This window comes from Triturus cristatus, chromosome 1_2 (assembly GCF_964204655.1).
Source record: "Triturus cristatus chromosome 1_2, aTriCri1.1, whole genome shotgun sequence".
NCBI classification, from domain to species: domain Eukaryota; kingdom Metazoa; phylum Chordata; class Amphibia; order Caudata; family Salamandridae; genus Triturus; species Triturus cristatus.
Window position 1 is genome coordinate 1,120,440,028 of NC_140580.1, and position 12,742 is coordinate 1,120,452,769.

The window sequence follows — 12,742 nt, forward strand, 5'->3', positions numbered from 1 at the left end:
AATCGGTTGCACACAGTTTCATAGTCAACGCTAGCGCTGCTCCGGGAGCGAGCCTTGAGCATGGAATGCATGTGGAGGAGCGGTCTCCGTCCTGGCGCGGTAGGCCTGGACACCAGAGGGAGCTTGGACTCCTTGCAGATGCTTGAAATGATTGATGTACAACGTAAACCATCTGACAATTGTGGCATTGGCAGTCTTTCAACTAGTATCAGTCGGTCTTGAGAAGAAAAGATCCATGGTTCTGCCAGGCTGAACGTGCCGGGCATGATGGTAATGTCTCCCCAAGCAAGGCGGCATCAGAAGGACCTCTTCATTGAAGCAGAATAAGTAAAGCGGCGTCCATCTCGCTTATGCACATGGATGATGTTTAAGCAACTAAGAAAGACATTTGCAATGAAAGTTGCCTGAGGAAATACAAGAGCAACGCCTCAAAGCTTTTACGCCCTTGCCTTGTCCGGATCAGGTCCTGATGGACATGGGGTGCCCACTCGCAGGAACAGATTCCTATAGCTTGGCAGGTGGCTTTAACAGCCTCCGTGGCTATGGGGATGGGCAGCCTAGGCCTCTCCCGACACTTCATGAAGGCTGCAAGGCACCATCTGGTGCAAGCTATGGAGTGTGGAAGGGACAGAGCCTCCATTGAGCAGGATAGCTGGCTGGTTTTCTTCACCAGTGCCATCATCTCAGCTGCTTGCCCTTGCACTGACAAGCGTTTGAGAGGGTTTCTGGATGATGAGGGTCTGTGCCAAGAGACGATCATGCGTTCCAACTCCTCAGGAACCAGGTACTCACAAGTAGTGTTAATCAACAGAACCCCAGAGAATTGGACCGGGAATTATGTGTGGGATTTCACCCAGAAAATACAGGTCTGCCATTATTCCCTGCTCCATAGCAATCATCTTGTATTAGCCCGATTTATGTGTGATGATGTCACCTAGAAACATTCTTTCAGGCAACACGGTATCCATGCAGATAAATCCGAAGATGTTTGAGGGCCAGCTGCTGCAAACGGCTAGAGACGTGACCGGCATGGGTTCAAGCCAGAGGTGTGTGGCCAAAGCGACTCATGCAGGAAGAAGGCGCAATGGAGCAGAAACACCACAACAATGGACATAGATCCAACTGAATATTGGGGCAGAACCCGGTTTTAGGAAACTGCTGAGCACAAGAGGAGCAGCTTCTGATCCATATTGTTTGAGGGGGGGGCGGAGTCAATTTCTTCTCCACCGCTAGGTATGAGGGTACTCGCTACGCTGAGGGCCAGAAAAAGGGTGGACATAGAAGCAAATAGATCGGCGTCTTCATTAAATGAACAAGTAGGGCTTCTGAGGGCAAACACAACGCCGACAACCGGACATCAAGCTAAAGCCTCAACGTAAGGATGGGGGTCCAGGGTCCTGCAGGCGTCTCGAGACACGAGTGTATGTAGATAAGGGAGCGAGACAACCAGACATCAAGCTAAAGCCTCAACGTAAGGATGGGGGTCCTGCAAGCGTCTCGAGACACAAGTGTATGTAGATAAGGGAGCGAGACAACCAGACATCAAGCTAAAGCGTCAACGTAAGGATGGGGGTCCAGGGTCCTGCAGGCGTCTTGAGACACGAGTGTATGTAGATAAGGGAGCGAGACAACCAGACATCAAGCTAAAGCCTCAACGTAAGGATGGGGGTCCTGCAGGCGTCTCGAGACACTAGTGTATGTAGATAAGGGAGCGAGACAACCAGACATCAAGCTAAAGCCTCAACGTAAGGATGGGGGTCCTGCAGGCGTCTCGAGACACGAGTGTATGTAGATAAGGGAGCGAGACAACCAGACATCAAGCTAAAGCCTCAACGTAAGGATGGGGGTCCTGCAGGCGTCTCGAGACACGAGTATATGTAGATAAGGGAGCGAGACAACCAGACATCAAGCTAAAGCCTCAACGTAAGGATGGGGGTCCTGCAGGCGTCTCGAGACACAAGTGTATGTAGATAAGGGAGCGAGACAACCAGACATCAAGCTAAAGCCTCAACGTAAGGATGGGGGTCCAGGGTCATGCAGGCGTCTCGAGACACGAGTGTATGTAGATAAGGGAGCGAGACAACCAGACATCAAGCTAAAGCCTCAACGTAAGGATGGGGGTCCTGCAGGCGTCTCGAGACACGAGTGTATGTAGATAAGGGAGCGAGACAACCAGACATCAAGCTAAAGCCTCAACGTAAGGATGGGGGTCCTGCAAGCGTCTCGAGACACAAGTGTATGTAGATAAGGGAGCGAGACAACCAGACATCAAGCTAAAGCCTCAACGTAAGGATGGGGGTCCTGCAGGCGTCTCGAGACACGAGTGTATGTAGATAAGGGAGCGAGAGAACCAGACATCAAGCTAAAGCCTCAACGTAAGGATGGGGGTCCTGCAAGCGTCTCGAGACACAAGTGTATGTAGATAAGGGAGCGAGACAACCAGACATCAAGCTAAAGCCTCAACGTAAGGATGGGGGTCCTGCAGGCGTCTCGAGACACGAGTGTATGTAGATAAGGGAGCGAGACAACCAGACATCAAGCTAAAGCCTCAACGTAAGGATGGGGGTCCTGCAGGCGTCTCGAGACACGAGTGTATGTAGATAAGGGAGCGAGACAACCAGACATCAAGCTAAAGCCTCAACGTAAGGATGGGGGTCCTGCAGGCGTCTCGAGACACGAGTGTATGTAGATAAGGGAGCGAGACAACCAGACATCAAGCTAAAGCCTCAACGTAAGGATGGGGGTCCTGCAGGCGTCTCGAGACACAAGTGTATGTAGATAAGGGAGCGAGACAACCAGACATCAAGCTAAAGCCTCAACGTAAGGATGGGGGTCCTGCAGGCGTCTCGAGACACGAGTGTATGTAGATAAGGGAGCGAGAGAACATGGATCTCTCCTCCATCATTGGTACTCGGCAGATTTCAAACTCAAGCCCGCAGGTCCTCCGGGGGCAGAAACACCTCAGCAGGAGCCAGGACTAACTCTAAAGCCCCCAGCCAAGCTGGGCCAGAAGCCTTGGCATCAGCAGGGCTGGTGGTGCCCATGGGTAAAGCCAAAATGAAGCTTTTTTCGTTTTTTTGCGTTTCACACAAACTGCAGCCTGCCCCGCAGATCCAGTATTTATGCAGCAGAATTCAGGGGCCGCCCCCAATAAACCGACACCTGCCTCCTGAAACAGATTCCTTCAAAGGTCAGGCGAAGCTGGCATGGACGGCTGGCAGTTCTGTTTGCGCTTGACTCAGCAGCAGGCCTCCGCCGCCAGCCGTGCCATCTCTCCACTCGCCATTTGTGCAAACACTAACTTTCAGCACACAATAAAAAAGACAATATTCTAACAGCGCTGCTATTTCCGAGGCTAGCTGGAAACCGGGCAGACTTCTCTTACAATTCTACCCCTCACCCAGGGGTCTGAAAGAAAGGCGGACTATGAACGGTTAATACCAGGTTTCATCTGCAGCAACATTCACCTACATGTTACCGAGTCTCTGCCCCCTTGGGGTGGTACATGCACTACCGGGCACACAGGGCCCTGCGTGTTGCGAGCTAATTTAACTGCGCACATCTTATACATGTTATGGCACTTGCTTAGAAGAAGCATGCATCGGTCTTCCATACTGTAGCCCGAACTGGCAGCGACCACTCGGCCCAATTCATGCACATTTTAAAGACATTCAGGCTCGCCCACTCTAAGCTCCAGTTCTTAGAAAGCAATGTAAAATGCCGGGCATGTCCAGGCGCTGTAAATTTTCGGCCCGGTAAAATCTCGCACTCTTCTAGGCGCTGTACAGTCTCTGATCTTTCTAGGTAATTGACAGCTTCATACTTTTCTAGACAATGGCCTGCTTCACACCTTTTGGGCACAGTAAAGCCTTAGACCCTTTCAACCACAATAAATTGTCATATCACCCTAAGCACTATAAACCCGTGGACGTTCCTAGGCGCTGTAAATCCTCTGCACGTCCTACCTACTGTACTGCCTCAGACCTTTCAATGAACTATAAAGTCTCAGACATTTCGAAGCACCGAAAAGCCTCTAGTCTAACCCTTCAAGGCGCTGCAATGCCACACACCTTGTACACGTGGTAAAGTATCAGACTTTTCTAGGCGCTGAAAAGCCTCAAATCCTTCTAGATACTACAGTGCCACAGATCTTCCACACATGGCAAACCCAGAGACGTTTTAAGGCGTGGGCAAAGTGGGCACTTGCCCAGGGCCCCGACGTTCCAAGAGACCCCTAGGAAAGTGAACCTTCTCTCTATTGGACCTCTGTCTAGTCTAATTCTCTAGCTAAATCTCTCACCCTCTCTGCTCTTATCCATACCCGACTGTCTCTCAACCCAGTGTTCTCTTAAGGATTCTTGGGGGTTCAGCAATACAAATTTCCACAGTTTTTTGTGATCCTGTAAAAATTGAACATACAATTTAATATTGTTTGGCATTATGCAGGCTTGAATTAGGAGTAAGTGGTTAATAAAATTAATATTTCCGAAAATATGTCCAGCCCGGGGTACCCGAAACCCTTAAGATGACCGTGCACTCGGAAAAGCCTCAGCCCCAACTACTGTAACATCGAATATGCTTCTAAGCACTATATACCACAAGCCTTCCAGGTGTCTCCAGACCTACACTCTGTCGCTATGGATTGTGGAAAGATGGAAGGGATGGCAGTGAAAGGAGCAAGTGAGTGCACCCAAGAAAGCAGACTACGTGTCGTAGACTCTTTCGGGTTTGCTGGAGCAGCCCTAGAGGATGGGTAGTAGAGGAGCGGCGAATGGGGGAGTAAAAAGCTAAGTGGGTGGGGGAGTATGTAGTAAGAAATAAATACTGTCGGAATGTGTGTTATCCACATAGAAAGTCTCTTTTTCGCAAATGAGAAATAATCCCAATTCTAGTGCAAATCTGACAAAATAAGATCATGGAACTGTGTCCGAGCAGATCTCTGAGAAAGAGTCCCTTCAACACCACATGCAGTAGAAGTCTGAAGTATAAAAGTCTGGGGGTGAGGGGGAGTTCAGAGCACTCTCACCTCACTGGTTGCTCCCTGGCTGGAGTTTGGGTCTTTTATGCTGAAGAGGTCCTACTAAAGCAGCTTTGCTTCTACTATCTTCAATGCAATCTCTCGGATTCTGCTATCAAAAGGTAACCGTGGGACTTCCAGCTTGATGACAGAATAATTCCAGCATGTGAATCCACAAAAGGGGGAGCTCCAGGGGCTCCCTCTGGCACGGGCAGGCCCCTGGCCTGAGAGCTTCAGTCTGGGTCCAGAGCCTGGGGGTCCTCCTGCATGTATTTTGCAGGGGGCCCTCTCAGGATTCATTACGCCACTGTGGAGAACTGGCATGTTTCTAATTTCTTAAGACTCAGCAGCACCAGGCCCTAACTCTTCAATACAGACTACTTCATATAAACGCATTACCTTTAGAGCACAGCTAATCAAAAGCTGAAGGCAGCACGTGCACTGGAGGAGTTTGTTACAAATGTTTGCTCTACTGGGCTCTTAGCAAATACCAAAGATCAAACTAGACAAACAGAAGGCACGTTTTCAAGTACACACTTGTTTGTTCTGACAGTTTTAGAGAGAGCAGTGAGGTTTCTTTTCATACCAGTTGCCGAATCTTAGATACTTACAAAGTTCAGTAGGCGTGCAGTTATTCGGCCAACAGCCCATTTTCAAAAGCAGTCTCATGTTTACGGTATATATCATCGAGTTGCCATACGGTATATATCATTGAGTTGCCATATGATCGATATCATCCAGTTGTCATATGGTCGATATCATCGAGTTGCCATATGGTCGATATCATCGAGTTGCCATATGGTCAATATCATCGAGTTGCCATATGGTCGATATCATCGAGTTGCCTTATGGTCTATATCATCGAGTTGCCATATGGTCGATATCATTGAGTTGGCATACGATCTATATTATCGAGTTGCCATATGGTCGATATCATTGAGTTGCCATATGATCTATATTATCGAGTTGCCATATGGTCGATATCATCGAGTTGCCATATGGTCGATATCATTGAGTTGCCATACGGTATATTTCATCGAATTGCCATATGGTCGATATCATTGAGTTGCCATACGGTATATTTCATCGAATTGCCATATGGTCGATATCATCGAATTGCCATGCGGTATATTTCATCGAGTTGCCAAAGGCTAATTCAGAGACACCATTAGAAACAGGCTATCTGTTGCTTCACACTAAGGAATGTGACAGAAGTCTGAGAAAATTACTGATGCTGATCCTTTAGATTTAAGTCCTTAATAAAAATATATATACAGACGATACATAAGAGTTAACTGTGTAATATGGTCCAAATTAGCCATAGAGCAGTTCTGGGACCATCCAAAACTACAAAATCATTTAACACGTTAGCCATTCTGTATTTATTTATTTTTAATTTCATATTTAAATTTTCGGCAGTTCGCAAATAGTGGGCACTAACTGAAATTACAATGTTTAGGTTTTGTTTACCTTTCAGAAATAAATTCTTGATACAATGGTGAAGGGCGGTGGAATTATGGGACTCACTGAAGCAATGTTTAATGCACAATTATGAATAGACTTCATCTGCCACATAATTTATCCCTTAATCTATAGATTTCACCAAAAAAGTTGTTTCTTCCTCAAATGGATGAAAGAGAAAGTGTCCTATCATGTGCATTTTTGACACATAATTTAAAGAACCTCGGTGCATAAGGTGATCCTCCCTGCCACATAATCCTAGTAGCCCCAACAATAGTAACACTTCTCCCTCCTAAAAAAAAACCACAGACATTCGAGGGGAGCAGTTTTAGAGTGTCAGGGAGCTGTAGAGTGTTCCATGTAAAGGAGCTGCTCTTCACCTAATTATTTGGAACTACCAGAGTCCATACTTCCTTTTTTGCATTATGTATGTATCACTCAGACATTGCTTTGTCTTATACTGGGTGCTCCCTTGTGTCTGGACAAAGCTATGTCTCGGACTAGCGCTATTAAGAATGAAACGTGTCGGGGACTGCTTTTATTCATTCCAGGTTGGATTGGTTGGTATTATACCAATCGAGAGCTGTAATACTGTGCTTGGAATCGTAAAAGGTTTCTGTCATTTTTCTAGCCGTGCGGATGGCAATATGCTAATCCTATGCTTAAAAACTCTGCTAGAAAAATAGACATTTGAGGTGAGCAGGTTTATAGTGCCGGTAGTGTTGCAGAGATTTCCATATAAAGGAGCTGCTCTCCACCTAAAACCTGGGATTGACCCAGAGTTCCCTACTTCCTTTTTTGCATGTGTGTGTGCATATGTGGTTTTCTCACTGAAAAAACTTAAATTGAGTTTAAATTTCACAGTAAAGTTTAAAAACCCTTAAAACTGACCCGTTTTGGTCAGCGAGGCAAACCATGAACTGTGCCCCACCACGCACTGCTCATGATCGATGCCAGGGTATCACATAATGGCTCCACGATGATATCAATACACATGCCCAACATTTTTCCCAGGATTCTGGTTTACGTTCCAGGGAGGACCTGGCTTGGCAGTTCGGCCTGGACTGTTCCCATGAGGAGCAGGGTCAAGAGTGATTTGCATATGGATGGGTCCAAACTGGGGTGACACGGTGAGCAAAAGAACGATGGATTTAGCACAGATCTCTTGACTAGGAGTAAATGTTTGATTTGTTCACCATTCCGTCCATCATTTGTTTGCAAAACCTTTTTTGAAGGCACATTTTGACAGCTTTTAACTTCTCAATTCCCCCATTAATACTGTGATACGTGGAAAACATAAGGTTGAAATGTACACAATACTATATTGTGTACATTTCAACCTTACATTTTCCACGTATTTGCACTGGTGGCAGGCCGTGGTTTTGAGGTTGGTCCATATTCACCCTGGTTCTGCATAATTAGCCTAGACTGTAGTCTTTGAGGTATATCATGCACAGTGTTAAAAACTCTGAACTCCAAGAAGACATAACTATAAACCATACTTTGTCCTCCATCTTCTCTATGTCTTGTTCAGGTAGCGCTAAGCGTAGACTTTGCAGGCGCACCGTGGATGCTGTACGCTCTTTGGGAATAAATATTATACCGCATCTATGACAAGCTGTCCCTGGCTTAATGGGTGAAATACTCAAAAGGTTTATTATAACCAGATTATACACTCTACCTTGAACCCCATTATGAATGAGGAAAGAAGTGGCGTAACAAAAGCCCCAACAGCTGCCTAGTTCCGGGGGGGGGCCCTCCTAGTACCGTGCAAGGGCAGGTCTGTGAGCTCCTGACTGGGTCTGGAGCGTGGGAGCCCCCTTCCATGCACTTTGCGGGGGCAGGGCCGAACTGGGAACACATAGCAGCCCTGGCAATTGACTCAGACCAGCCCCTGGGGAAGCACTGCCTGGCCCTGGGAGACTGGAAATGCTAGCTTGCTGCTTTTCTTATGGAGGATCGATATTGCAGCACCGCAGCAAAACCGGCCGCCGGTAACAAAACCGGTCCCTTCCCTTCCAGCCTCCCAGGGAAACGCCCAATGCTCGATACAGCCGGTCAGGGCCGGACTAGAAACCGAAACCGGCCCTGGTAACAAAACCGGTCCCCTCCCTTCCAGCCTCCCGGGGAAACGCCCAATACTCGATACAGCCGGTCAGGGCCGGACTCGAAACCGGCCCTGGTAACAAAACTGGTCCCCTCCCTTTCAGCCTCCCGGGAAAACGCCCAATGCTCGATACAGCCGATCAGGGCCGGACTAGAAACCGAAACCGGCCCTGGTAACAAAACCGGTCCCCTCCCTTCCAGCCTCCTGGGTAAACGCCCAATGCTCGATACAGCCGGTCAGGGCCGGACTAGAAACTGAAACCGGCTCTGGCAACAAAACTGGTCCCCTCCCTTCCAGCCTCCCGGGGAAACTCCCAATGCTCGATACAGCCGATCAGGGCCGGACTAGAAACCGAAACCGGCCCTGGTAACAAAACCGGTCCCCTCCCTTCCAGCCTCCCGGGGAAACTCCCAATGCTCGATACAGCCGGTCCGGCCCTGGTAGGGGGGCTCAAGTCTGTTACGTCACTGGAGCAAAGCACTTTAATTCTGCTACTACTTGGTACGTAACACATGAGAAATTGTAAACGCTTCACAGTAATGTTGTGCTGCTTTGAATTCCACATGGATCCTCACGGTTGTGTTGAATCCATCGGTGTGCTGGCATCGGATATGGCCCGATAGGAGTTTGAGAGGTTGCTGAATGATTCTTGAAGAGTGTCTATGGAGAGGACTTTGAAGGAGTGGCTTGTTCTCTTTTTGGTTGAACTAGGTGCATCAATGTGGTGTGAAGAATGGGGAAGAGGTGGCAAAGTGGTCCATCCTGCCCAGGGGTATTTGGAATTTGCAGTGGGTAGAGTGGCCAGGATGAAATAAGGGATTGGGTGACTTTGGGGATTTGCTGCTATCCAGTGTATTAAGGAGTATTTAAAGGGATTATTTTATTATTTTTGTGCTTGAGTCATCTGGGTGGTTGAAGTTTCCAAGCATTAAGTGACTGGACATGTTGACTGGCGGCAGAGGTGATGATGCCAGTTCTTTCTTCTGTGACGTGCTTGTTGCTTTTGGGTGTTCTGCGGATTAGACTTCAGGAAGTTGTTTGTGGTGCATTGACTGGAAGTAGTCGGTGAGGCTCTTAAATCACAAAGGACGTGTCGTGTACTGAGCATTTCAGGACAGGGAGAACTATAGAAGACAGCAAGACCACCTCCTGTCCTGTGTGCGCGGTTTGTGAGTTTCACTCTCTGGCCTAAAGCGCGAGGATGTCACGGGTGCGTGTGGAAGTGGGCATGAAAATCTGCAGATCGGTAGCATCTCTCCTAAACATGTGCCAAGCACACATTTTTTCAGGTTACAAAGCGTAAAGATGGATATTTGTAATTAAGGTAATGAGGCTTAAACGGGGTACCCCGCACATAAGCCATGCCACTGTTACAGATTGTCAATTAAAACCTTAATTATGACTCCCATACAGGACTAATTAAATGCAATCTTTTTGTTAAGGATTAGTTTTACTCCCACTGTTTAATGCCAGAGCTGCTGCAGTGAAGGCCCGACGTCATGAGTGGGAAACGGGTAGGAGGAAAAATATGGGTAGCTGGAGGTGGGCATGGGGGGGCGGAGGGCGCAAAAACATTAATTTCCAAGATCAACCTGGAAAACTGCCACGTTAACACCAGAGAAAAAAAAAGCTGAGTCTGCCTAGAGCTACTGGAAAAGAGGTGGAGGTAGCAACCCACAGTGCAAGAAGGGCACTGACCAAGGTCAAGGTAACAACCCACAGTGCACGGAGGTCACTGACCAAGGTCAAGGTAACAACCCACAGTGCACGGAGGTCACTGACCAAGGTCAAGGTAACAGCCCACAGTGCACGAAGGACACTGACCAAGCTCAAGGTAACAGCCCACAGTGCAGGACGGGCACTGACCAAGGTCAAGGTAACAACCCACAGTGCAGGAAGGGCACTGACCAAGCTCAAGGTAACGGCCCACAGTGCAGGACGGGCACTGACCAAGGTCAAGGTAACAACCCACAGTGCAGGAAGGGCACTGACTAAGGTCAAGTTAACAACCCACAGTGCACGAAGGGCACTGACCAAGGTCACGGTAGCAACCCACAGTGCAGGAAGGGCACTGACCAAGGTCAAGGTAACAACCCACAGTGCATGAAGGGCACTGACCAAGGTCAAGGTAACAGCCCACAGTGCATGAAGGGCACTGACCAAGGTCAAGGTAACAACCCACAGTGTAGGAAGGGCACTGACCAAGGTCAAGGTAACAACCCACAGTGCAGGAAGGGCACTGACCAAGCTCAAGGTAACAACCCACAGTGCACGGAGGTCACTGACCAAGGTCAAGGTAACAGCCCACAGTGCACGAAGGACACTGACCAAGGTCAAGGTAACAACCCACAGTGCAGGACGGGCACTGACCAAGGTCAAGGTAACAACCCACAGTGCAGGAAGGGCACTGACCAAGGTCAAGGTAACAACCCACAGTGCAGGAAGGGCACTGACCAAGGTCAAGGTAACAACACTTAGTGTAGGAAGGGCACTGACCAAGGTCAAGGTAACAACCCACAGTGCAGGACGGGCACTGACCAAGGTCAAGGTAACAACCCACAGTGCAGGAAGGGCACTGACCAAGGTAACAACCCACAGTGCAGGAAGGGCACTGACCAAGGTAACAACCCACAGTGCAGGAAGGGCACTGACTAAGGTCAAGTTAACAACCCACAGTGCAGGAAGGGCACTGACCAAGGTCAAGGTAACAACCCACAGTGCACGAAGGGCACTGACCAAGGTCAAGGTAACAGCCCACAGTGCATGAAGGGCACTGACCAAGGTCAAGATAACAACCAACAGTGCACGAAGGGCACTGACCAAGGTCAAGGTAACAGCCCACAGTGCATGAAGGGCACTGACCAAGGTCAAGGTAACAACCCACAGTGCAGGAAGGGCACTGACCAAGGTCAAGGTAACAACCCACAGTGCACGAAGGGCACTGACCAAGGTCAAGGTAACAACCCAAAGTGCAGGAAGGGCACTGACTAAGGTCAAGGTAACAACCCACAATGCAGGAAGGGCACTGACCAAGGTCAAGGTAACAACCCCCAGTGTAGGAAGGGCACTGACTAAGCTCAAGGTAACAACCCACAGTGCACGGAGGTCACTGACCAAGGTCAAGGTAACAACCCACAGTGCACGAAGGGCACTGACCAAGGTGACAACCCTTAGTGCACGAAGGGCACTGACCAAGGTCACGGTAGCAACCCACAGTGCACGAAGGGCACTGACCAAGGTCAAGGAAACAACCTACAGTGCACGAAGGGCACTGACTAAGGTCAAGGTAGCAACCCACAATGCAGGAAGGGCACTGACCAAGGTCAAGGTAACGACCCACAGTGCACTGACCAAGGTCAAGGTAGCAACCCACAGTGCACACAGGGCACTGACCAAGGTCAAGGTAACAACCCATAGTGTGGGAAGTGCACTGACCAAGGTCAATGTTGCATCAAAGGTTATATTTAGACACATTAGAGAGAGTCTAGTGCTTACATGATTGGCACTAGAGCACAGGCAGCGATATTTTAATCCAAGATGCTGCATTTGTCCAAAAATAGCGTGATTGGGGCACATCATGTCATCTCTCTGAACCCGAAATGGTTAATTATGGGTGACATACATATTTATTTTGTGAAAAGTAAAAATAATTATACTGTGTGCTTGCTGGTAGTGCCCACACCCTCACGGGCAGGTCATAGTTACTGTAATCCGTTCTCATCTGATTAATGAACTGCTCATTACAGCTAAGTTTGCACTATACCAAACATCCAAAGTAATGACCTAACTAAAACTTTTTTTTAGCAAGAAAACCATCACAGAAAACTTCATAGGCTTAGAACGATAAATGTAGCGCAGTCTCACTTGGGCTTTTCTCCTCCGCCAGGTCGCAGGCGCACAGGAGGTCTGAATCGATGGAGATGGGTTTCTGCTTGATCCAGAACTTGGTGCTGGTCTTCTGATTGGTCACCGGGTCGATCTCCACCTTATCACCAGAGATACCTACAAGACAGGAGCAAGAAAGGTTCTTTGGTCAATGACAGAGTCTACCTTGAGCAAAATTAATAATTGTCGTCACTTTTTGATGCATCGAAAGATTGTAAAAACTTGGTAATTTACAAGTTCTTTAAAATAGGCATAAAAGTATTCTGAGTATT

The 12,742-nt window shown here is 48.2% G+C and overlaps 1 protein-coding gene across 1 annotated transcript in view; it reads right to left on the reverse strand.

Annotated features, from left to right (window-relative positions):
* MAPKAP1 (MAPK associated protein 1) overlaps nucleotides 1-12,742 on the reverse strand; it is an 826,525-nt gene that overhangs the window by 95,421 nt on the left and 718,362 nt on the right. The window contains exon 10 of the mRNA XM_085613805.1: nucleotides 12,450-12,587. Within this exon, the coding sequence (XP_085469931.1) occupies nucleotides 12,450-12,587 (138 nt within the window). The remainder of the gene's footprint in view (nucleotides 1-12,449; nucleotides 12,588-12,742) is intronic.